The sequence below is a fragment of the Etheostoma cragini genome, chromosome 9, assembly GCF_013103735.1.
Source record: "Etheostoma cragini isolate CJK2018 chromosome 9, CSU_Ecrag_1.0, whole genome shotgun sequence".
Taxonomy (NCBI): Eukaryota; Metazoa; Chordata; class Actinopteri; order Perciformes; family Percidae; genus Etheostoma; species Etheostoma cragini.
This window is the reverse complement of record NC_048415.1, coordinates 2,861,045-2,888,449: the sequence shown is the minus strand read 5'-3', so window position 1 is coordinate 2,888,449 and position 27,405 is coordinate 2,861,045. Positions and strand designations below refer to the sequence as shown.

The 27,405-nt window shown below is 40.9% G+C and overlaps 1 protein-coding gene across 3 annotated transcripts in view; it reads left to right on the top strand.

Annotated features, from left to right (window-relative positions):
• LOC117950393 (carboxyl-terminal PDZ ligand of neuronal nitric oxide synthase protein-like) overlaps window positions 1-27,405 on the top strand; it is a 168,071-nt gene that overhangs the window by 114,253 nt on the left and 26,413 nt on the right. For 2 of the 3 annotated variants that reach the window (XM_034881420.1, XM_034881422.1), the window contains 3 exons: window positions 1,742-1,959; window positions 14,598-14,759; window positions 26,348-26,513. In XM_034881420.1, the coding sequence (XP_034737311.1) occupies window positions 1,742-1,959; window positions 14,598-14,759; window positions 26,348-26,513 (546 nt within the window). The remainder of the gene's footprint in view (window positions 1-1,741; window positions 1,960-14,597; window positions 14,760-26,347; window positions 26,514-27,405) is intronic. The other variant, XM_034881421.1, reaches the window with a different exon arrangement.

The following is a 27,405-nucleotide window of genomic DNA, read 5'->3' as shown; positions in this document are numbered from 1 at the left end:
ATTGTTGTTTGAAGCTGAGCGCAGACTTTTAATCGTTCCTCTTTTGCTCCAAAAACAACCACCTCAGTTTTTCCTTCACTTAAAGAAGATGAAAGACAGAGGAAGCAAAGGATGTGAGTAGCCGATGCGAGCAGAAATGTACATTGAACACTCCAACAGATCCAAAGTGAGTGAGTTAATTTGAGATGAGGTCGTCAAAATGTGTGGCAAAATAAATCCAATACACATGACGCAGTTAAAAAATTTGAACTACTTTTCCATTTATCTTATTACTAGATGCTATTGCGAGTTACAGTCAAGTTGAGGATGATTATTCCAAATAGAGTAAGCCACTGGATAACAAAAGACAAAGCTAATACCTAAACAGATATTGGTTGTGATCTTCTCTTCTAACTCTGGCCAAGAAACCAGAGAAGCATACAGTATTTCCAAATTTTGATCTGTTCCTAATGTTTTTTACATTAACTTGGTATTACTTGAGGCGCCTGGGTAGCTCACCTGGTAGAGACATGGGTAGATATAGGTTTGTTCTGCGGCCGCAGGTTAAATACGCCCTGCAGCCCTTTGCTGCATGTCATTCCCCTTTTCTCTCCCCTTTCATGTTTTCAGCTGTTCTATAAATAAAGGCCTACAATACCCCAAAAATAATCTTAAAAAAAACAAAACTTGGTACAACCTAACTATTTTGGGTGAGAATACTGACCTGTTGTTAGTTGCTCTGTATTTAAATCTAAATGTTAGATTTTTTTGTTCAATGAAGAAGTGCATAAGTTGTGTCATAAGAAAGTGAGTAATCATACAATATCCACATTTTCAGTTTTAGTTTTTTTTATATTATTGCTTTTTTGATGAAACTTGCTGTGGGCGAGGCAGCCTTGAGTGAATGTTAGTAACTTCCATCTATTCTGTGTAGAAATAGCCTTGCCACTTGTGTGAACACGATCCCAGTGGCTACAATTGCAATCATCCGGTATATTTCTAGTCCAGTCGGGAAGCAAATGCCGTTTTCAATAACTAATGCCTATGCACAGCAAGCATAGTTATTGACATAGTCATTGCCCGGTAAAGGGTAACACAATAACAAGCATCAAGAACAATGACACTTTTATTTATAGTTTATTCAATTTAATGGGGATTGTGGGAGGATATGAGACACAACCTCAGGCTTTGTTGCCAGGTGGAAGAACTGTTCCAACTGTGACAACAAGCGTTAGACTAGTGTTCTGTTGAATTTCCTGGTGGGCAAATCAAAATGAAATAGTAAAATATTCAACAGAATTCTGACTGCTTAGGGCAAAGACAGTGTTATGATCCTGGGAAGGGTTTCATCAGTTAGTGGAATCAGCATGGGACCTCTTGCTAGAATTTAGACTTTTTCGGTGTTTGTTTAGGTCTTTTGTGGTGCGTTATTGGAATGTGTAAGAAATGTAGACTAAATGTGTGTTTTAATAAATTGAATTGGATGGTTTCCTTAACCAAAAATACTTCAAGAAATCCTGTTGTAACAAACAAGTGTGGAGTGCAGAGGAAGAACAGTATGAGTGCTCTTCATGAACTGTTTTGTTGTAGTCTGCATTGATTTTGTTTCATACACTGGGCAATACATATAATCATCATGCATATAGCATGCTGCGGTTCTATGGATAATGCTTCTTAATTGAATGTATTCATGTGTGTCCGCCCATGTCTGTGTGTGTGTGCGCGCTTGTGGCCATGCTCATGCCTACATGTGTGTATGCAGGCGTGCGTGCTCATCCACCTGTATGTGTGTGTACTTTCCTTGGCTCAGCTCGGGAGCTAACGGGCGCAGAGAAGACGCCAACCGTTGCCGAGGAGACGGACATCGATGCGGAGGAGGTGAGCCAGGTGTCGGCAGCAGAGGAGTTAAACCTCAACAGAGGGGTGACTGATCTGGACGCCTCAGCCAAGACAGCTGACCTGAACACTGTAGAGAGCAAGGTAATGTGTGTGTGTGTGTGTGTGTGTGTGTGTGTGTGTGTGTGTGTGTGTGTGTGTGTGTGTGTGTGTGTGCGCAAACAAGTTTGTGAACAGTGTTTTCTATTGGACATGGTAAGTCCCTTTGGGGGGGACGCTGGGCATTTTCACTTTGTAAACCTATAACATGCACACAAGAAAGATATAACACAATTAAGGAAAGGATGAAATCCAGACTGTAGACGGTATTGGAGGGGACTGACTGGTTGTTTTATTTAAGATTATGTTTTGGGAGTTTTTTCCTTTATTAGATGGTGATAGTGGATGGTCAGGAAAGGTGGGACAGAGTTGGGGGATGACACGCAGCAAACTGGGTGAGCTGAAGGTCACTCCAGGGATTGACTGCTTCTAAAGTGTTCTTTTAATATGTAAGGAGCACTGACTTTCCTGCAGCACATCATGCAACCAACGTCATCAAACAAGGGCATAACAATAAAGATTGGCGGTGACCTAGAAGGGAAGAAAGTGCCACGCAAGAACAGCTATAAAAGCATCTCTGTCTGTGCATAAAAACCTAGAGTCAGTTCACGTTAAGGCTAAGAAACCTGGCTGGAAATGAAATGTGTGTTCCATCACTTCGGATCAGGCAGACTTCTGAGTGTGACAGAGGATATCCATCCATCCATCCATCCATCCATCCATCCTTCCATCCATCTTTCTCTGCTTATCCGGTATCGGGTCGCAGGGACAGCAGCTCCAGCAGCTCCAGCAGCTCCAGCAGCTCCAGCAGGGAACCCCATTCTTCCCTTTCCCAAGCCACATCAACCAGCTCCGACTGGGGGATCCCGAGGCGTTCCCAGGCAAGGTTGGAGATATAATCCCTCCACCTAGTCCTGGGTCTTCCCCGAGGCCTCCTCCCAGCTGGACAACAAGCAGCAGCGGCTCTACTCCGAGCTCCTCTCGGATGACTGAGCTTCTCACCCTATCTCTTAGGGAGACGCCAGCCCCCCTCCTGAGGAAACCCATTTCTGCCGCTTGAACCCTGGACAGAGGAAATCTTAAATTTGAACAAGCTTTCAGATTGTCTAGTTTTATTTCTTTGAAGATCCTTGAAGCCTGAAATGAAAAAAGTATTTTCACTTAGATTTTACTATTCATGCCTTTATAAACCACTAGTAAAATCAAGTTAACATCAACTCTGTGTTAGTGTGTGGCATGTGTATAGAAAAAGATCCCACTACTTGGTTTCTATTCAGGATCTCTCAGAAGTATGACTACTACGCTAGTCATCCAGTTTACGTGTTTTTGTTTGTGCGGCGTCATAGTGTTGGAGAGTTGATCCAGCTCAGTCAGACTGTCTGCTCTCCGGCCTGTGGAAAGCCCCCCACCAGCACTCTATTTATAGCCAGAGAAATGTCCTGTCTGGAAGTGTGTGAGCGTGGCTGTCTGGCTCGGCTGGCAGAGCAGCGTTCAAGCTGTTGTTTACTGGGCTCTACAGTAGTATGCAGGAGTGTAATTGAGTTTTTGATCGAGGCAGCGCCGGGAGGTTGATACTGCATGATAAGGGCAGAGATGGGGGGTGCGTGGCGTGATGTTTATTACACTTCTCTTTGCCTTGAGACTTCAGGCTCTGCATCAAGTTTAAAGCAATGGTTGTATAATTATCATTTTATTTATGTTTTTGTTTGGTACCACTTCCCACCGCCCGGCTTTGCTTAGTGAGGTAGTGGAGAAGGATAGCCGGAGAGTGTCAGAATCAAACAGGTAGGTATTCTTTTAATCCTGCGAGATGGAGCAGTTGCATGGAAACAACTCATAACAGTGTCTCTCATCAAATGCTCAAAGGCTTAGTCCTCTGAGCTTACTTTTTATTCACAGTGTAAGTGCTTAACTCCTGCCATGTACGATCATGACCTCACAGGGACAGTATGCCCTCACTCTTAAAGGTCCCATGACATGGTGCCCTTTGGAGGCTTTTATATAGACCTTAGTGGTCCCTTAATACTGTATCTGAAGTCTCTTTTATATAGACCTTAGTGGTCCCCTAATACTGTATCTGAAGTCTCTTTTATACAGACCTTAGTTGTCCCCTAATACTGTATGTGAAGTCTCTTTCCCAAGATTCAGCCTTGGTGCAGAATTCCAGCCACTAGAGCCAGTCCCACAATGAGCTTCCCTTAGTATGTGCCATTTCTGAGTCTGTAGCTATTGAGGACGAGAGAGGGGGGGCAAGGTGGATGCTGGGGGTGTGGCCTTGACCAACTGCCACTTTTCTTGTTTGATAGCCATGATGTCTCCCTCTCATGGGAGGGCCAAATTCTCTGGGCAGGCAAAGCAGAAAAAGGGGAGGTAACCTTGGCCCTTATGACCTCATAAGGGGCAATATTCCAGATCGGCCCGTCTGAGCTTTGATTTTCTCAAAGGCAGAGCAGGATACCCAGGGCTCGGATTATCCCTGTCCATTTCTAGCCACATATTAATCTTAAGAAAACTCATAAAGGGGAATTGTCATGGCATAGGACCTTTAAGACTGCTTCTGCGGAGGCTCTACGCAGTGCTTTTGCCGTAGCCTACGTAAGTGGCCTTATATGTATACTTTTGCGCTTGTGTGTGTGTGTCTGGAGAGTGTATAGGGAGTGTGTGGTGGAGCGAGGGCGAAGAAACAAAGTGTCTCCCCTGTTCTTTCTGGCCAAGGTCAGAAATCTGTTGCAGGAAAAGTTAACCCTCTCCTTGATTTCATGTTGTTGATGGAGAAGGAGAACCAGGAAACTGAGGAAATTACACACTACCAAACCATTAGTTCCAATCTAGGAATGTGGGAAAGTAGGTTTGTGTCTTCACGTACCTACATACGTAGAAACGGCGTCTATTTTACGCAAGTATAAAACACCCTTTCAAAAAAACTGCTCCTGCATCCCGAAAACGTGATTAATACTTTCATGTGGGGAAAGATTGTGATCTTTGTTAAATATTGAAAAAGTTAAAGCACAACTTTACCATTGTTTAAGAAGGCAAACAGTCAAACAAAGTTCTTTTTGGATTGTCTAACAGTGTGTGAAAACCTCTTTGTGATAGCAGAACTGGGGGGGGGGGGCTGCATCCAACAGTTTTTGTATCTTTCTGAAATAGACTATTTGACAATAATATCCACTTTAGGCAGCCATTGGCCAAACTAAGCAGGGTTTGAACTTTTCTCTTATGCTCTCTATTTTTCCCACAACTATCCCATTAGTTTGATTTATTACATTGAGAGTCCATACTACCACACTATGTTCTATACTCTGTGCAAGTTTCAGGCTTTCTTTAAAGCTTGTATTCATTTAAGCAACAAGATTTATCACTGAGCATTTTTAAGAGAAAAGTTGTGTCTTGAAAAGTTGCCAATTTTCTGGATTGCAGCTTTTTGGTTTTAGTCATGCAATCATCTCAGGGGACAGCACAACCAACAGCATTTCTTGTTGTGTTTATGCTTACGGTTGTAGTTTTTCAGTTCGTCGTGTTCTTTTTCATCTTGCTCCTAAACGTGTCAAACAATCCCCTTTGCAGGTAAAACCCTTATCTGTAGTTAACTCAAGGTAATTAGGGAAAAGGTCATTCCTTAGGCAGTCTAATTAATGGTACAAAGTGAACAGACAGGTTGTTAGGCAACCCTGTTAGGCAACTTTTCATCATGACCTGAAACAAGAATGTTGTGTCACATTAGCTCACAGAAACATACCTGTTCACTCACCCCATGGAGACTCCCCTGAGACAGGCTTTGAGAGCCCTTTTGAGTCCTAATTTCGAGTTACAAAACCAGGCTATTCAGCTGTTTAACAGGCCTTGGGTCCCATTAATGTTAGAGTTATGAGACCTTTCATTACAGCCCCTGATGAAAGCAAGAGAGCATGAAATCAGTGAAACAACGAGCTCTCAGCAACAACCTTTATTCTCAGGGCACTGGTGTGTGTGTGTGTGTGTGTGTGTGTGTGTGTGTGTGTGTGTGTGTGTGTGTGTGTGTGTGTGTGTGTGTGTGTGTGTGTGTGTGTGTGTGTGTGTGTGTGTGTGTGTGTGTGTGTGATCGCACATGCATTAACTATATGTTTTCTTTTCAGTATTTTTAATTTCACACATTTGTCACTCTTTAACAGCTTGACAGATTAAATGGGTTAAGGTTACATTGAACAAGATGTGTGTGAGTCTACGTGCCTTTACGTTAGTGCCCGTGTGTATGTATTTTTATTACACAACCGTATGTGTATTTTTCCGAGTAGAGGGATTTGATTCACTGCAAGGTTTCCCTGGAAGCTCATGAAAGGGAAAGCAGCCTGTGAGTGTTAAAGTTCATTCTCTTCTTGTCAGCTCCCGTTAGACTGACAAATCCCTCGGTGCCTTGCGTTCAAATGATCCCGCAGGACTTGGAGAGAACACATCAATCCTACCTTTGGGCTTTGTGTCCATGAGGTTGACTTAGGACGTTATTAAAAGGCTTGCCTCCGGTTATAGAAGAGGCGCCACTACAAGACAAAGTGGAAAGGTCGAAGTCACATTTTTAGAGAGAACTGCATTTTACACATTTCAAGAGGCTGCACACATACACACACACACACACACACACACACACACACACACACACACACACACACACACACACACACACACACACACACACACACTCACTCACTCACTCACTCACTCACTCACTCACTCACTCACTCACTCACTCACTCTCTCTCTGATTGGAAGACTAAATGGAAAGTGATGCATACCAACATTCTCTGGGGCAGCTATGGCCACTGGGGCCTGTGTATGTGTGGGGGGGGGTAGACACTCAGATCCAAGAGTGTGGCGCTACAGGCAGCACTCCAGTGACAGAACTCTCTCTATCTTTTTCTGTTTATGTTCTCTCTCTCGTCCTTAGTGTGCCTCGATTGTTTTAGGCTATCACGACCTAACATGGACAAATTACTAAGTGGACACACGGGGCTAGGGGCCCCCGGGGTCAGGGGGGCTCTGTCTGAAGTGCCTGTTAACATTTCTTGTTGGCAAGTCACAGAGCTCATTTAAAGTATGAATGCCCTGATCGTGTTTTTGTTGCTTCTGGTGCTCATAGAAGTCTAAACTCTCAAAGTAACGAAATATTTGTTTTTGGAAACACATTTATTTCATCCATAAGTTCCAAATAACTCATTAATCATTTCCAAGACTATAAAAGAGCAATGTAATTTGGCACTAAATATAAGGAAACTAGAGACTACAAATGCTAATTTAAATTTATGACAAGCAGGCAGGGAGTTCCTGTTCACCCCTTCACCCTGTTCAGGCTCAGACATGTGTATAAAAAATAATTACTAATGCTAATTTTCTGTGATGCATATCTTCTAAAAGAGATCATGATGCCCTTGTACAGTGTACAGATGTTCACAGTATATAATCACTGGGGAAAAGCAGCAGTAACGATGGTGCCGGTGTTAGCGTTACTCCTCTTTTTGATTTGCTTCTCATGATCAAGCGCTGCTGGGTTGGATTTATTATTAATTTGTTTCAGTTTAGTCTTACTAAATGTTATGTTCTCTTTTAAATGAACAAGTGGATTACTATGAATGGTAGTTAACCAATTGGTCTGCAAACAGAAAACTGACCACGTGAAATTTTAGGGATGAATGGCATCAGGAACCAGCGTCCAAACATGAGCACAGCGCACTACAGGCTGTTAGTAGAAAGTATGAATGCTTACTGTAGGTTTCATTGCTTTAACCAGTGAGACTGTAAACACCCTGGATGTGGCTCTCTGGTGATGATGACTCACCTGGCCTCAGGGCAACAGTGTGGCGATGACATGAGGACTTGTTTGGGAGGCAGGTGGGAGGAAATTCTCCCTCTATTCTCCATCCTTCTACCCACAGCTAACAACAACATCCACCTGTCCTCTGCCGTAACCCTCCTGTTGTCCTTGGGTCAAGTTTGACCCGTTCACCAAAACTTTCTCTATCAGAACTATGACAAAAGAAAAAAAGTGACAAATGTTGAAAAGATCGCTGAAATAAATCAACAAAAACATTACTTTTTTAAATGCTGAAAAAGTGACAAAACAAAAAGGGAAAAGTGACCAAAAAACAACTCAAAAATATGAGAAAAAGCCATAAAAAAGATTGTGAAAAAATAGACCCAAATATAATTTTAAAAAAGTGACAAAAGATTTGGAATAAAATTGACAAGACATCAAGAAAAGTGAAGAGAAACAACAACAAAATGTTGAAATTTCAACACAGGAAAACACAAAGTTGCAGGTCGATCGGAAAGACAACACAAGGGTTATCTCACCATCTAACTGTCTCAGGGACACTCACAAACTATTTCCTCTGGTTGTCTCCTCAGAAGCCTTGCAGGACAGAGAATCATCTTTCCAATACTCTTCACACACGGGCAGGCAATAAAAATGCAGCCTCTAAACTTTTGACTGATTGTAAACTCCGCGGGTGTGTGTGACAATATTGCTTTACATATTGATATTGGAGAGTAGAGATGAAAAAGAAAATTTGCTGCTAGGGTCACATGTTTTCATAACCCTTTTAACACATGGTTTGATTTTTTGTGTCTGTTTGTGTGGACTTGTAAAGTTGTGATACAACTTAAGGCCACATCCACATCTGCCTTTATACATGCTAGAGGGTGACACAGGAATCAGTTGTCGCTCCCATCCCGTCCCGAGCCCACCAAAATACTCCCGGCATGTCCCAACCACGTGACTGCGAGATCCCGAGAGAAAGACTACCGGATCCCGTTCAGTTCCTTATGTTCTCTAAGCACGTTATCAGACTCTGGTGGTCCTGCATTGTGGTTGTTTGTGCATCTTTTTCCACGTCTTAGTCCATCCAAAACCAACCTGCGCTAGTATAAAGCTACATTAAAAAGTCGGATATCACACCACTTAGTTTTGCCAGGTGTGTTGCCGGGTAGGCCTGACAGGACTTCAGACAAACCAAAGATTTTGCAGCTGAGTTAACCACACACAGAGGCCTATTATAGCCTTAACTTCCCCCTGTCTCTATGATTCAGTAACGACACTGTGTACTTTCATATTTCTTAATTTTTTTTTTTTTTTTTTCTAAAACGAAATGCCTTGCAAATCTTCCAACTCCTTCCCTCTCCCGGTGATTTCAGTGCTCCATCCATCCCTATCACATTACCAACTGTGAAATTGACTACTGTATCCACAGGGAGTCCCGAAAAATTGTCACCCTCTAATACATACCTCATAATGTTACGGTGTGTTGAGCTGGTTTTATCGCATTTAGGAGGCAGCTCACCGTTCGTCTTGCACATGAGATTGTTTTCAGATGAGTTCTCTATGTTCACCAGGTATTCACTAACTTTGTCTGTCACAGCCATTTAGTGTACAGGTACACTAGTGTTCAAAGGCTTGGGGTCACTTAGAAATGTCCATACCACTCCATTATAGACAGAAACACAGCTTCCTGCTGCTTCAGAAAACACCACCAACATCCCTGATTTACTCCCATGTTGAACAATCTTGGAAACAGGGAAAGAAAGTTATTGTGATCATCTTTACAAGATCCTCTCTACTACTTTTACCACTGTGTAAAGGTAAAGTGTGTGTGTGTGTGTGTTTGTGTGTGTGTGTGTGTGTGTGTGTGTGTGTGTGTGTGTGTGTGTGTGTGTGTAGTGTGTGTGTGTGTACGTGTCTAGTGTAATCACTAATCACAGCTGGAGGTAGACAAATAAAGACTTCCTTTATCCCATGTCCTCTATCTTTAGTTTCCTTTCCTTCTCACTTTCACCTTCCTTTTTTAAGCCCTCTTTCACTTTGCTGTTTTTCCCCCACTTCCTTTTGCCACACTATAAGTACAGCAAGAGGCCAAAAGATAAAGGAAGCTGCCTGCTTAGTGCCATGTGCATGTGTGGGAATTAGATGCTAATAGCGAGCATTTCCTCAGGCAGGCCATTCTCCAGCAGTTACTGTATGAGGAATTTCAGTGGTAGGCAGTTTTTTTCTCCATCCTCTCTAACTCCCCCCCCCTTGCTTAAATACTCTACGCTGTCTTCTCTGATTGGCTTTGACAGCCAAAGCCAATCAGAGAAACAGCGGAGTGGATAGAGAGAAAAAGCTAAACTGGTTTGGAGGCTAGAGAGGCCTTGAAAATACAAGTCTTCACTCAACAAGCTGCTAACTGTGTGTTGGAATGTGTGTGTGTGTGTGTGTGTGTGTGTGTGTGTGTGTGTGTGTGTGTGTGTGTTGAATGTGTGGCCGTATTCGTACACAAGCATTCATATTGAATTCAATGCTTGTCTCTAAAAAATAAAGATTGGTCACTTTGGATCATTCTTGTCCATACGTCCCTCAACCAAGATAACCAACTTTAAAAATAAGTAATCTTGTCACTGCTGAAGCATTTTTATGAATTTACTTTCCTCAGTAATAATATTCATCCACTGAAAACCTCAAACACACACATTTTCTTGCCCGACTAAACATCACTTTAGACATTTTAACATGTGTGCAGCCCTTTCTACCTCGGTCACCCGTTTTTTCAAGGGGCCCTTCAGGCATCATGCTGTTACTGAGAATCATTTTTTTTTTTATTACAGTTATTGGCTCAAGGGGACGCTATAATTACAGGTCAAACTAGGTGACATGTTTTAGTAAAAAAACAAATTCTGTTTGGCCTAGAAGGGAAAAATGTTAAACCTCACCTTGCTCTGTAATTTACTCTTCAAATATTTTGATTGATTATTTAAAGTGGATTTAAAGCTGCATGATAAGATTTGAATGTCACTCTAGATATGATATGATCAATTTAATAAGCTCATCAAGCTCAAGCTATGGCCAGCATGTTAGCCAACAGTATACTTACACATCATCCCATTGAATAAATGGTTTTATCCAACAGGTTAGCCCAGTATTTAATCTCCTTTTAGCTCTGGTTAGGCTTTGCTTCTGGGATGTGGGAAGTCATTCAATTGAATGAAGTGAAATAAAATGGCGAGCGTGATTACCAGACTGCCTTTTTACCAAGCTCTCGCTCTAACCTTAGCTGCAGATGTTGGGATTTCTTCATCAGCTATTTCACTTCTGCTCTATGTTGTTTGGTGCTGGGCGACTGACATGACCACATATACTCAGCCTTTTTAAGCTTTTTTTGCTGAAAACAGCTTACAATGCCATAGGGGAGTTTATAAGAGATGTATAATCTATGTATCCAGTGAATGGGCCAAATGATGCTAATAGCTAGAGTAGAATTGCTAAACTGCGTGGTAATTCTAAGAGGGTTCAGCATTGTAATAGTACTCGTACTCGACCTTCAAAAAAGCACAGACATCCCGCTCCCGCGCTGACACCATCCCCTTATTTAAACTGGCTTTTAGCATCACCTTCCACTGCGGCTGTTCGGATCGACTATAAACACTTTTGATTTCCAGCACAGTCAGACAAAACGTAATGCAGTATATCGATATTATATCAACATCGATATATAATATCATATAATATGAGACTAGATAATGTCTTAAATTCAGGATATTGTGATATAAAGTGTTGTCTTTTCTTGGTCTGCATTACGTTGAAGTCACGTAATTTTGTAAACTCACCAGGTTTACTAGCTGTTTTATTATTTACCTGTACCCACTGAGTAATTATATCCACATTTTTAGTGATTATTTATCACTGTGTTAATATTTTGTGAAAGCACAAATTGTCAACCCTGCAGTATCGCCACAATATTGACATTGACGTATGCTCGTCAGTAGGATTTTCTCCTAGTCGCCCAGCTCTAACCCTTTGTGACTTGTTCAAATCAAAAACATTCAGTGGTTTTCATGTTAAATGTCCACAATGTAGCCTTTTTCTTTTTCGACGTCTTTGGTGCTCACAGGACTACCCGAAATGTTTATCCAAAGACTGTGAAAGGTCTTTGTCCTCGAATATTCTGTGGATGACAACAGTAAATACTATATTAGTGGCTATTGGTGGAAATTTGTAAGAACTCTTGGGATAGAAAAGTAAAACAAATGATTTTTTTAAGGTTTAATGTTGGAGGTGACTCAAATGTGTTCCATAATGGGATTTATTTGAGTCGTATCTTATTCTGCGGCTGCTGACAGCCTTATTTTTAGGTTTCTCTATAATTGAGAATAGTTTATGTGTCCACAGTGCTTTAAAGGCAAACATGTCATCATTTCTCCTCTCTGTTAGTTGTCCTTCTGAATCATCTCATTCAGTCTTCCAGTCCCTAAACCTCCCCCGTTTGCTCAACAACACTCACTGTTTCAAAGAGAAACCAGCAGTCTTGTTTAACACCCTTTACTTAGGCGGGAAGAGTGTCACTTCAGGTGTCTGCGAGTAGCTTCTATGGAGAGAAAAAAGGAGAATAATGCGTCTATATTAAACAGGCACTTTGAGAGAAAGTGAGCTCATTTTATGTGATACGACATCTTTCTGAGGAGTCAAACTAATTCTCTCTTTAACGCACACAGCATTCTGCCCTGCTATTTATCATGTGATGGCACCAAAGAAAAACTCTCAACTTGGTTAATTTTCTTATTAAGCTAAAAGATTCAACTCATACAGGCCATCAGTCATATATATCTCTAATGGTGTACGTGTGTGTCCGCATGATTGTGTGTGTGGGGGTGTGTGTGTCTGCGTGTGTGTCCATGTGATTATGTGCACATGTGTATCTGTGTGTGTGTGTGTGTGTGTGTGTGTGTGTGTGTGTGTGTGTGTGTGTGTGTCGTGCATTCATCATTGTCTGTGTGTCACCAGAAGGTCCATAAGGAGAGACAGATGGATAAGTGTTTTGGCATGGATTCCTTAAGGCGGGTTTTAGGTTCAATTTAATTTAGTAGGTGTCCCCTTGTTTGCCGACCGTCATGTGGCGTCGCGACTCCAGTCACTTTAAAGCACCCTGCGTCGCCCGCTAGTGATGTGACATTGTTTGGATTCAGTCAGCAACCTAATTGGTCAAACTTGGCAGCCATGAAAACTGCTTCACATCGAGCTGTCGTAAAGTTATAGAGTCAAACATGCATAAAGCAAGCAATGCACATTTCTTTCATTTCTTAGCTTCATGTGTATTCAAAACATTCTTTTAAACTACTCTCGAACTTGGTTACGCACTTTCCAAAATTGCTGCTTCAAAAATCAAAGGCAAATGTTCCATGTCAAATGGATTAACTGTAAAATACGATCTACATTCAGAACTATCTTGCCTCTTCTCCTTGTTTCTTGCCGTTGCATCAACTTCGATGGCGCCTGTCGAATAAGGTTGGATTGGATTTGTCTTACATCACAGGGACAACTCTAAAACACTAACAGTGTCTGATACACACAATCTACTGGGAGCACCCATTCTCTAATATAACAATTTGATGGATTGAGAAATGAAATATCCAATTTACACTTAATGCACATCTTTTTCTTTTTTCGCCCACACATCATGCCATTCATGTTTGAATCTCTTTTCTGGCCACTTGTTAAGTATATGTGTGGTTTCTGCTTTTTATAAGCAAAAACTTGAACACTAGAAAAATGCCAGACGAGGTGAAATCTGGTTGCATTGCACCCAGATGTGGAAAGGCTGTTAATGCATTTGTCTTTAACATGCATGTCAGAATGTATAAGACCTCCATGTGGAAGATGGACCGTCAACCCATAGACAGTGACCATATAGCTAGACCACAGTGACCAACACCAGCGACACTGTCGTGAGTGGCTTCCAAACATTGAACAGTGCCAAATGTGTTTCCAAGGACAAGAAGGAAAGAGATACCCCTCCTGCGTGGATTATTTCCAGGTCTCAGCAGTGGTTTGAGACTGTTTTTTTGTTCTTTAAACCCAACATGCACCTCGGAGCACTCTTTTGTTTTTTTCTAAGGTTCCCATCCCTGTATCCACGGAACAATGGCAGGAAGTGGTAGGATATAAAATCTGATTGTCCACCCTGTAGCAACGAGGTGTTTTAGATAAATGAAAATCTTCCCCACATCCAGTTGTTGCTAGCTTTGATTTTATAATTACCCTCAGATACTAAATGGTACTGATGCTTTATTTTAGCCGCAGTTTGATTAGGGCAATATGTCTGCATAACAACACATATTTTTGACTGGTTGAACAATGAAGAGGGTGCAATGTGTGACTGGTTACTGCAGCCTTGAAACAATTAGGATGCTTGATAGCGTTGGATGGAGGATAACTGAGTCCCAAAGCTCATTATTGTTAGATCGGAGTGTCTTTGAGCTGCTGATCTGCATTCTCAGCGCCGCTCATTCCACACTGGTGCAACTAATCAACATTTCTACATTTCAAATTCAGATTCTTGTTTGGAAGATGGCTCGTTCTCCAAGGCATTGTATTGATGCCAATGCTTGTCCAATTATATTTATTTATTTACTGTGAAAGTTTTGTAAACCGTTTCTTTTCTTTGTCTCAACTTGCTAAGAATCCAATAAATATCCTTTAAAGGTTTGTGAAATATATAAAAAAGTAAAGTAAAATACAATGTTGGATGGTGAAATAATAATTTTTTTAATTAATGGGTTGCAGTGTTTTACTTTGTGATGCAAAGTTTCAGTCTGCTTTTCTGGCTACTTGTTCATGTTTTAGTTGGGTACTAAATACTGTCTCTCTCCCCCCCCCCCCCCCCCCCCCCCCCCCCCGGTGCCAGGCTTCAGAGGAGGCCTCTCTGCTGATGTCCAGCCCCAGGATGCTGCTCCCTGCATCGGGCGCGCTGCCACCAGGTGCCCCCCTGTCTGTCCACCACCAGATCCAGCTGCTCCAACAGCAGCTCCAGCAGCAACAGCAGCAGACACAAGTGGCTGTGGCACAGGTGTGTCTTTCTCACACATACACCCATCACGGGTTTAAGGCACGGTTGGTAAAAATTAAAAACACACTTAATTCAGATTGGCCTTTTGGTGAATTTATTCCCCAAAATGTGATTGCTGGCATGTGGCCACAGTCCAAGCACAGTCATCAACCTTGAACCAAGCAGTAACAAAAATACCTCACTACTCACAGGCAACACACACTATCATTCACAGTGTCTCATGGATTCCCCTGTAGATTTCTTCATGCTTTCAAAGTACCAAATAGCAGCTAAAATATGCTGTTGCAGTTGTTGACAGTCATGTTTTAGATCAAATAAAAGAGGATAAGCCTATTGTCTCCTTTAGGAGAACACAGGTGACAGCACACAGCCTATATACACACACCACATATCCGAACATGTACTAACAAAGTACAGTTAACGTTCAGTAACACACTCAGATCCACTTACGGAACAGACACACCAAGAAGATTCCATAACAGCCTAATGTACACAAATATATTGCCCATTCCTCTCAATGAAAGTACTTTTTTAAACGTTAATATTGCCCTACGTGTTTTTACTCCCGTAAACACTTATTTTCCACGCTACCACTGCAGCTATGAATTTGCAATACAAGAGATTTATTTCATACTTAAAAATTCCCTGTTGTCAGTGACATTATGATTCAGATTTGTGCAATACCTGCACATGGTTAACCTTGAGTATATTGTATATACTTTTATGTTTCCATGGTAACTTTTGATGCTGTTCTTCTTTATCTCTGCAATTGCACAGTTTAATTTGAAGTCACTAGACCAACGATGGCAGCATTACTCCTTAAAAGGAACAGAAAAAAGTAAGAAACAGTGGCTGCAGTGGGAGAAGGGACTAGTGCCAGCAATGGCTTCAGGCTTATGAGCTGATCAACACACACATTCAGTTTATCATCCTGCTTAAAAAAGCGTGACTTTAAAATGCACATACCCTCTTTCTTATGCATTGCCCACACAAATACACACACACACACACACACACACACATACATTCCTGCCCCAGAAGTGTCTCAGATTGTTAGGTACTAATGTCTCATGGCTTCCAGAGACAGATACAGGAGGTCCTGATTGAACCGCCTGTTCACACTGAACTTAGATGCCCCCTTGTCATGACCTTACCAACGTTACACAGACCGCTGCTACAACTAACACCTCATACATTCAGATTCAGCGTGCCCAGACATAAATGCTATTAATTATACCCTGATGAAGCCAGAGTTCACTGCCTGTCTAGCTGAGACACTGGGGTAGAATTTTCAAAATAGCTTCAGCGCATGAAAGTAATTATTTTACCTCAGCTCACACTCAAATGAGATTGAGCTACCCTGAGGTGCTTCCACCTGACCTCGGCTCTTTTACCAAATCTTTCTCAGTGGCCCTGTCTTGTCTGAGCTGCTCCAACTGTGAGCTTGCACACAGCATCGAAATGAGTGTCCACTGGCTATCATAGGCCAACTGCCTCTCACAGGTCAAGCTAAACTTGCCACAGGCTCCTTCTAACCAGCCGTATTGAGGGAGGAGAGCTTACTCCACTGCTGAATGTCAAACAGTAGATGGTAACAAGAAGATTAGCTCTGCCCTCATGAGGCACATTGTGGGTGAAGACATAGAGGTATAGAGTGGTTACTTGGCTGACACTTGGTTTGTGTGTATGTGTGTGTGTGTGTGTGTGTGTGTGTGTGTGTGTGTGTGTGTGTGTGTGTGTGTGTGTGTGACTTTATTTGTGTTATTTTGTTTTTTAGAGTTTCCCTGGTGTCTTTGCCTGAGGTTTACACCATAATATAACATGGCATCTTCACGTTCCTTGCTTTTGAGTTGTGAAACCACTTGTTGGAAACTTTCCACAGGCTCCAAAAGCATCCAATTTAGTTATGTTAAAGGCATATATTGCTCTTTTTTATTATTATCAGGAGGCTCCCACTGATTTTACAGAGCTGCCAGGTTTTGGGTGCAGCTCTAACAACCCAACAACACACACCAGTGATACAAAAGTAAAGTTTTTTTTTTAAAGAATTGTACTTTTTGTACATTGTACAATGTACATCAGTAGTACTAAGATGTCTTAAATTAATGATATAATCCTCTTTCAAGATTTTCATGAAGTCAAACCCCATTTATGATCCCCAAAAAAACAAATATGGTCTTTTCAGTCTTTTCAGCAATATCCACTCAATTTATTTACATTCTGAAATTTCCCCTCTATATAATCATTTAGTGGCGGTGTCCGCCATTGCAGGATTCAAGTTGTCCTCAAACATTAGGAATACACGGGAAATAATGCAGTATATATAGTCATACACATAGGTACATCTATAAAATAAATACAATATATCATATGGAACACCATTCCTCAAAATCCTTATTTTAAAATGGCAGTAACGCATGATTTTCATAGTGATTTCATACCATGCAGCACCCACTGCATCTGCATTTGTTATGTTTCTCCACTTATTAACTTAGTTTTTATTCTTTTGATCCGAAACGATGAATCCATTAGTCAATTGACAGGAAAAGTATCTTAATCGATCAATGATTTCTCAAAAATATTAAACAGTCATTGATTCCAGGTTCCGCAATGTGAGCCTGTTTGTCACTGTTTTATATTAGTATAAATTGAACAAATTTTTCTATTGGCTTGTGTTCAATGTGTTCTGATGTTTTTTAGCCCAAACTAACAATAGATTAAGCATTAAGAAATTCTGCAGATTAATCAAAAATGATAACACTCTTTAGTTGCAGCAATATCTTTCTTTAATTTGCCTGTCTGTACTTTGCAAATCTTTGTTTGATCATCTTAGCAGCTCTATTTCAATTTAATGTTGCAGTATGGATATTATCTTTACCGTTGCCCTCTATGATGATGAAAGTGACTTTTTGGCCCAGCCAGGAATGTGGGGAAATATTCATGACGTTGAACCCTCGCTGCCGAGGCTGAGCAGAGGTCACAGTAAATGGAGGTAAATTAGCGAGCTGGCAACTCGGCTCACTCAGAGATGAGTGGAAGTAGATCTGTTTAATGAAGTCACGGAAGTTAGGGAGCCCATCGACGACCTGTTTCAGGAAGTTTACTCTGCAGATGCTGCTCTGTCACTGCTTAATGAAATTTGACCCCTCTCTCTTTCCAACTTGCTTACTGATCTTTCCTTTAGTATTTCCTTGCTCCATTTCCTGTCCTATCTCCAATGTGTTTTTTTTTCTTTTCTTCTGACATCTACACTTTGCTTCACTCTTTTGCTTCATTGGTTTGTCCTTAGTCTCGCATTGCCAGACCTTACTCCACATTGCTGCGGAGGAGGGTCTTGCTTCATTCCGGACTGGGGGGAAACATCTAGATTAATGTCATTTCTTTAAACCAATTAAAATCTTCTTGGGTGGTGCTAAGCGCTAGACACCACAATGGTGCCTCTGCAGAATAGTCTCGGGAGGAACTTGTTCTGGTGGAACATGTACTTTAAAAATTAGTTTTAGTTGTGCAACAGAAAGCTCCGATTGGACAGATATTCTAGCTAGCTGCTTGGATTTACCCTGCAGAGATCTGAGGAGCAGTTAACCATAGTCCTCAGAAATCCACCGGAGATTAGAACGCCAACACAAAAAGAAAGTAAAAGGTGAGGTACACCCGGGCGGAATTTCCGACGGCACCTGAACAATCCTGTAGGTGAAACGTTGTCAGTATAGACTAGCCTGTCCGTAATTCCTTCTTTCTCCCTCTGCAAACACTTCATATTTGTCTCAGACTAGTTTTATTTCCAGCCTTTCTTTTGCGCTGTTGCTTGGACTTTTCTGGTTCTCTCTCACTTGATTGAGCAGTCTCTCATTATCTAACACATAGAAGTGCAAATGCGTTTCTAATGGTTTCCTGATTGATCATTGCACCAACCAAATTTTCATTTCCTCTTCTGTTTTTGAGATGGAATTAGACACAAACAAGAGCTGGAGGGGTTTCAAACGTTTCAAAATGAAATGGGACCTGGCGTGGGCAGAGAATGCGATGAGGGTAATCCTGTGTGAAGAGTACATCTTCAGCAACCAACCCCGTTGAGTCACAACACACAACCAATAGTCCTAATCCCTTTATGCTGCCAGTGGGAGAGTCGCTGTTTTTCAATCTTCTGGAAGGGTATTGGGATCCTTCAAACAGCCTTGTCATTCGGTTTCTGTGATATTTGCATTTCTAAATTAGAAGGTTTCCCAGAACATCTTGATATCTTTGTATGTTCAGCTCAATGTTTCTCCAATGTATTGCCAAGTGCTCTTTGCTACAGTGGCTTTGAAGAAAACTTCCCAAAAATAACAGAGCAGAATGTTTCCGCCTAGCACTTATTCTAAACCCTAACCCCCAAATTCCACTGAATAAATAACGGCTGTGGAACGGCTGCGCTGCGTGTTGGCTCCATGCTCCGCTGTCCGTCCGGTCCGGATTTGTTGCGGAACGGTTGCAGCCATTCCCATTGCTAATTCATGTAGAATAGAACCAAAAAAACAACTTTTTGTTTCCATCCAGAGGAGAAGAGGGGAAACAATTCTGTACTGTGTTTTCAAGGTGAAAATGAGCATGCTCTATTTTATTTAGAAAACTAAACAGATGTTTTATTTTGTTTCCGTGTTTGACTTGTCCCGCACTATCTGTTGTGTGTTGCGGAACTCTCCGGCGTCCGGGAAAAATAGAAGCTCTGCGTACCTGCTCCGGAGGGTTTTGGACTGCTGGAGCTGGGACGGAGTTGGAACGCAGCTGTTCCACAGTCAGTGGAAATACACACATTGACCTAAATGAAAACCTAATGACGCTGCCGCTGTTCCGGAGCGGATCCGCATCCGGTGGAATGTGTGGGATAACACGGTTGTATTTCTAGAAAGAGAGGAAGGCAACTGTTTGAACTCTATGAAATATATGTTGTATGTTAAAATCAGTTTAATAGAGATGTTTTGGATTGTAAAGAACTGACAAGATGGAGGACAAAAAAGTCAAACTGTTGTGAAAGAAGAAGTTGTTGAAGAAATTGTTGTAGAAATTGTCCTCAGGCATTGTTCTGTTCTGGGGAACTGTTTTGAACAAAGAAAGCAATAAAAGGGAGAGAGATGCTGCTTCCTAATTAGAGCTTTAAGGAGTCGTTTTAGTCGCTTGAAGCTCCTTCAATTTGACGACACTCAGATAAGACGGCAGAAAACATTGGGTAGCAGCAGGTTTGCTACCAGGGGACCACCACAGTAAAGCACAAGCAGAGCACCTTTTAACTTTTAATTGGCTCTTTGTCTGGCTTCTATTTTTAGTATGATGTTTTAGATCTTCTCTCTTAAAGTTTTAAAAGGATTATCGACATTGTTGTTTCTTTAGTGGATTGTCATGCTGTATGACAGTCTGGTTGAGTGTGTTCATTTTTCCTTTTTGTGCATTTATACTGTAATCTTTGGATGAGGAATGAAGGGATGCTTGTCTTGATACCAATCTGATGCAGTACTGATGTACATCTCCATAGAAAACAAGTTTGATAATGTGGAATATGGCGTTATAGCCTCATCATATGGCTACATTTTCATGTACAATTTATCTACCACCTTAGCGATGTGGGGGAACCTGGTTAGAAAGAGAAAGTTTTTATTTTTTTATTTTATCAGTAGGACCATCCTCTCTCTTCTTCTCATTTGCACAATGAAACCAAATGTAACCTTTGCTTTTCTTGCTTTGTTAACTACTGTTTCTTCACTGGGTTGTTCAGTGTCCTCAGTGAGAGACATATAACGTGGACGGCATGAGTTCAAATGTGACGTTTGGCTCCCAAGGCCTAAGTATAAACCATGCAGGAATGGCTTATGTGCTATTAGAGTTGTCAGCAGGGTAGCGTATGTCAAAGTCAAGCTGCGCTCTTCCATAGCTCAAGATAGGGTCCTATTAGCTGTAAATTACACCAGCAAAGTCATCATCAGGGTGTCAGTCCTTACAAATGAGTTCTGCAGAAGCAGCCTGGCCCCAAAACAATCTGGGATAACCTCCATTTTTTGCTAAGTGCAAGGATAATGGAAGTCAATGACTGTCTCCTCGAAACTTGTTTCGGGAAGGAGGATGTGTGAAGTTTGACCCCACTTGTGTTTCTCCGCCTCACTGGCTCTTTATTAGGGTGGAGAGGAACGGATGAGGGTTCATCCTATATGAGATGTGATGGAAATGATGTGGAAATGACGTAGAAGAAGTATAAAAAGAGTAGATTGTGAATCAGTTTGTTTTAAATGCAAAACAAAATCAGAAATCAAAAGATTCATATTCACTTTAATCCGTCTTGTGGGAGACAGAGAAAGTTTACAAAAAAATATCTGAACTTTTTTTTTTCAAGTTTTATTTCTTTAAAAATAAAAAGGAAACTTGTTTTGAGGAGAATAAAACTATTCTAGGCTGAGGTTTCCCAGTAACCTTACTAAAAAGGCTCAGGATGCTGCAAATGTTGGTACAATAAGATAACGGCAGGTGGATTTAAGACAAAAAATATTTATTTATTGAATGAATCAAATTTGAACATCCCTGTTAGTTAGTTTCCTATCCAGGCCTGGGACACATTCATACGGTTTGATGAAGTACTTATTGGACTTTAACTTATCATTACACTTACGATAACGAGCGTAGCAGTCCTCAATTTTGGTCATCTTGTACGTCTCATCTCTGGTTTATCCTATATCCATTAAATGTGGTAAATGTGAGACGTTTGAGTCACACACGCCTCATTAAACAAGGAAATGAATTTGGCCACGTACATTACGTGTGACATCAACCCGTCCTTACTCCCGCTCGGTCATCGGCTCTCAGAGTCACATATTGAGTTTGGCGGTTGATTCGCTGTGATTTGTCAAAATTGCGAGTCGCATCAAAGTCGTGGTGATTGGTTTAATTTGCGTGAATTGGCACAATCACGACATCTCAAAATCCTGGAGGGACGGTTTAATATCACTGATATCAATATATTTTTTAAATTGAAGTTGGAAACATTCAGATATATTTTGATTTGGAGAGTTATCTTAACCAGCTGTTTTCAAGGACGTAACTTTGGGTTCAACATTAGGGGGGTTGAGATTTCCACTTTTGAGCAAAATTTGAATTTTGAGCATCAAAACACTCTTTTACTTGTACTTTTACAATACTTTATGGTCTTTACTTATGTAAAGGAAATTAAAATATTTGAAAATTACAACATACAACTATGACTGTAGTGCTAATCAATTAGACTGCTTAACTTGAATAAATAACTGACTAAGGAAATTTTTCACTTTATAATTCAGCCAAATTTCAAATATAACTAATTACCCCAGTTTTAATAATAGGGGTATTTCTTTTATACATTTTAGTATAAATTAGTGTAAACCCAGATGAAATTACGTCAGGCACTCACAATGAGCACAGCAATAAGATAGGGGGATATTAATAGAAGTATGTAAAATACAAGACACTATGCTAAATCTTTGTTTTTAAGAAGCAACAAATTCTAGTTAATGGCTACAACAAAATAAAACTACATCGGGTGTTATCCTCATCTCTGCCATTTTAATTGATTTTTGTACTGCTCAGGAAGTCCTGAAGGATTGACTGGAGCCTTTTATGCAGCCTTTCAAATACCAATTATAGTTTGTTTTGTAGTGTTTCCTTTGATATGTGTCCCCATTGACGTCAAGAGCCTCCCTGCTACCATGGTTTCCGCATCAAGCTGAAATGAGAAACCAGGGAGTCATTAAGAGTTTTGATGACTTGTACCTGCACACGAGGCCTCGTGATTCACAGCGCTCTGAAAATACTCCTGTTGGCCTTTTACGCCGGTAGCCTTCCTAAACATTTATGTTCACCTGTTCAGACACACTCTAGTATTGATCAAGCTATTCATATGTTCACAACAAAATGAGAAATGGTTGGCTGACAAGAAGCCATTAGAAAAAGCAGGGAACTCCTTAATTTCAAAAGCAAAGCCAATTCAGACCAAAGATCCACAACAAGACGAGTTGAACTAATAAACTTTTATTCTTGCAGCGAGCCGGTCTGCAGTACCTGGCAGTTCACACCAATGCGACAAGACAAGACTGTGTGTAATCTCCGTGATATTGAGATGCTTGCTACAATGGAGGTTTTTAGTGATGAATCCGAGAAAACATGTTTTATTTCTTTTATTCACTGCTTTGTTCTAACGCCGCTGGGTCCTCCCTCTCTTCGGTCACTCTCTCTCTTGACCATATAGCGTTACCGTGCTTTCAGGTGGGCGTTGAGGCTCTGTCTAAAGTCTGCCATGTCGACAATGTATTTGCAACATGGATTATGGATCATTTTATTTCTATAGTTTATACTGTAGCTGACTTCATCAGCTGATGTCCCTTAAGTTCTAATACCAGCCTCTGCGGCTGGAACAGCCGAGTCGCCGCAAAACCGTCAGCTGGCTTGAGTCGAGATGAGACGTTCCTCTAACGTTCTAAAACGCTTTTGTCTCGTTGAAATGTTTAGTCTGAACTGGGCTTAAGAAGGACTTCTGGATTCTGTATTCTATTCAACATGCCTGTAGTGTCATTGGATGAAAGCATGTTTGACACTCTTGCCATCAGTGCTTCTTAACCTATTACACAGCTGACATAGAAAGTCCTGCTGGACCATGTTCAGACTCCAGGGTTAAGCTTCATCAAACTATTTAAGCAACGCAGCCTCTCCTGTCAGAAAGTCATTAGTAAGTGGGCTCGTTCAATGCACCAGGCTTCTTCTGAGCCATTCTTGTGATTTGAAACCTTTAGAATTTCTCCTTTGAAATTGTTGAAAGCAATTATGTGCTCAGGGTATGAGCTTTCCGAGTGAGGTAGGAGGTGGGGACACTAACATTTGATTTGGAGAGTACTTTAAAGTTAAAAAAAAGGGAGTCTTTGCAGCCGAAAGGTATGTGTGTGTGTGTTTGTGTGTGTGTGTGTGCACTGAGTGTACAGGGTCTCCCTCACTCCCCTCGTATAACAAATAATTTAGAGTGATGTGGAAATTTCAGCATTTCAGTTTAAAATTGAAATAGAGTCTCCACTTTAGTCTTTCAGACTGTGGCATTAATGTTAGACGAGGATCACAGCAGCCACTGGAGCTCTAATACTCCCGTGATAAAAATGTACTTGAGGGATATAAAGCCACAGAAAAATGATGAAGATTTAATATCTATCCCTCAAGTGTTATAGGACCTTGGATCCTGTGTGATTGTGTGTATTTGCATTTTTTTAATCATCAAGTACCAGAAAGTCAAAACCAAAGATAACTTTAATTATCTGTTAGTCTGCTAATTGTTTTCTTGACTAATTGTTATATCTAAAAATGTTGGAAAATTATTTTCTAAAGCCCAAAGTAACATAATTTGTCAAAATCCAAAGAACTTTACAATGATTAAAAACAGAGAAAAGCAGAAAAAATACTCAATTAAAAGAAGAAAGGTGTTTGGCATTGTTGCTTGAAAAGTGACTCAAACAAAGAAGATCAAGGTTGATTTTATTGCTACATGAAAAACAGACATGCCACAAAAGACACTACTTAAATAAAATGTGCACACAAAAATATGTACACAGTTAAACATTCAAAAATTGTAAAAATAAATGTTTGTGATGATTTTGCATAAGCAATGAAAACCTGTAGCACATGACAAGCACCAGAAACAGTAGAATAATCCGAATGGCCTGCCAAATACTTGAGAATGTATCAGTAAAATCATTATAATACTACATTTTATGTAAACAGCACTTTTCACAACAAGGTACAGTGTTGAACCAGCTTGAGTATGTTAGCTGGTCAGTATGTAACGTACGTACATCAGGGGCCACATTTAAAAATAAGAATCACATCAAGGGCCAGACATGCATACACTACATCAACAGTTTAATGACTTTTATTTTAATCAAAAAAGTCAACTAATGCAAGACTACAACTTTGACTTTATTATTGCATGTCTCATATAGCTTTCTCACTTACAGTTTCATCAACATAAAGCCCATAAAAAGTCAGCAAAATGGTTGCTTAGCCCTCAGGGGATTTAGCAAATCAAGCAAAACCATTTTTAAAGTCTGACTCACAGCAACCTGTTTCACAGTCTGAATACAAAAACTCTCTGGTTCTTTAGGAATTTCTAGGTCTTATCGTCGGCAAATCTGCCAAATTCTGCTTTGAGTGTCTTGTAATTCCAGTTTGCCAGCGGGCTAAAATGTATTGACGCTGCACATGAACAACGTGTCCAGTTATTGATAAAATATTCTCACATATTGGAGGAATGCAACAGCCCTAATGATTAAAATGTGATTGAATGATTTAACACCTCCCATTTCGAGAAGATTTGGCTTAAGAAACAAACTCTCAATTAGATTTTATTTGACAACAACCCAATAAGTAAATTAAAAGACAACACATACAAGTTACAATGACAGTATGCAACACAAATGATGACTTATAAGTGTCCAAATATTAATGTACTGCATCATCATTCTTTGTGTCAACCTTTACTGAAATATTTGAAGCACACGGCACACCTCCTGTGTTCCCTGACAAGCACATCATGTTTAAAGAGTCAGCACAGTTTGAGTCTTCATGTGGAGTGGTGTGGGTGTGTGTTTTTGGAATACAGATAATAGGGCTCAGCCCAGGCTCATGGCAGTCCTTTAAATGGTCACGTTATTTAATGTACAGGTCACGTAAATGTTGTGAAGTAATGTATTTCAACGGGAAGCCTATTTCAGAACAATTAGGGTGGCGAGTAGTACTGCCAAGCCAAAAATCTGCGCGGGGAGGTTGGTCAGGGTGGTGGATGGGAAAAGCAACGCAGGACTCTCACCCCGTTTTTTTCTCACCCCCGTTTCACCCCTAATTTGTTTTGCGATTTTTATCTATTGGTGTTCTAGAAGTATTGCGATTCAGTAGTATTGAGTATTGCGATCTTCTTCAACAAAAACAAAAGTTGAATAATATAATTCTAGAGACAGTATATCATGAGACAGTTGTTTTCTAAAAAATAATGCACATCACATGTCAGTCTGACATCTATTTCATTTGGAAAGAAGTACATAACATGGATTATCTGCATTTTCTGCTTTAAGTCAGAAAACGAATATGATGACGCCTGGGCAGCTCACCTGGTAGATCATATATACACAACGACTTAGTCCTTGACGCAGCTGTCGCTGGATCGGTTCCAACCGGCACTTTGCTGGATGTGATCCCCCTCTCTCACCTTTCATGTCTAAGCTGTCTTGTGTGTGTGTGTGTGTGTGTGTGTGTATGTATATATATACTGTATATATATATATATATATATATATATATATCTCAGCGGTACTGAATAAAAAGGAACTACTTGGGTCAATCATCCCTGTTCTAGGGACAAGACTTAATCCATACGATGTGCGAATGTTTCCCCCCCCACCTCTAACAGATAGTAGTGCTAAGTAGAAGTGTGAGTAGTGCTGATTTTATGAGTGTTGACCAAGGGAAAATGTTTGTATACACCTCAATGAGCGTCTGTTCCTATCCTCCTCCTCTCTCCTCATCTGTCTGTCCCTCTTGACTCGCCTCCTGTGCAGGTCCACCTATTGAAGGACCAGCTGAGTGCGGAGGCCACGGCTCGGCTGGAGGCCCAGGCTCGAGTCCACCAGCTGCTGCTGCAGAACAAAGACCTGCTGCAGCACATCTCCCTGATGGTTAAACAGATCCAGGAGCTGGAGACCAAGATGTCTGGACCAAACTCCAGTGAGTGGATCACACAAGAGACCCATGCACATACATACTGTATGCTGGAGTCAATGCACATGAACACACGCTTGCTGACATGTTAAAGTGTACAGCTGCAGAGAAACTGACATATGTATGGGACACAAGTTTTTATTTGAAGTGACAAATGAATTTTGTAGTTTGGGACCCGTATCTGCCTCCACTGGCAGCCAGTAGGAAATGTAACAACAGCAACACGTCATCCCTTCCATCCCCTTCAGCTATTCTGATCTGATTTGGACGCAGTAAGGAGACACTTTAGCAAGAAGATATTTAATAATTACATTAAAGGTCCCATGGCATCAAAATTTCACTTTTATGAGGTTTTTTAACATTAATATGAGTCCAGCCTTGCTATGGTCCCCCAGTGGCTAGAAATGGTGATTGGTGTAAATCGAGTCCTGGGTGTCCTGCTCTGCCTTTGGGAAAATAAAAGCTCAGATGGGCCAATCTGAAATCTTGCCCCTTATTATTACCTCCCCTTTCTCTGCTTTGCCCACCCAGAGAATTTGTCCCACCAATGAGAGATAGACATCTTCCTCCACCTTGTTCCCCCTCTCTCTTCCTCAAAAACTACAGACTCAGAAATGACACATACTAAGGAAAGCTCATTGGGGGACTGGCTCTAGTGGCTGGAATTCTGCACCAAGGCTGAACTTTTGAAAAGATACTTCACATACAGTATTAGGGACCACTAAGGTCTATATAAAAGAGACTTCAGATACAGTATTAGGGACCACTAAGGTTTATATAAAAGAGACTTCAGATACAATATTAGGGGACCAAAAAGGTTTATATAAAAGAGACTTCAGATACAGTATCAGGGACCACTAAGGTCTATATAAAAGAGACTTCAGATACAGTATTAGGG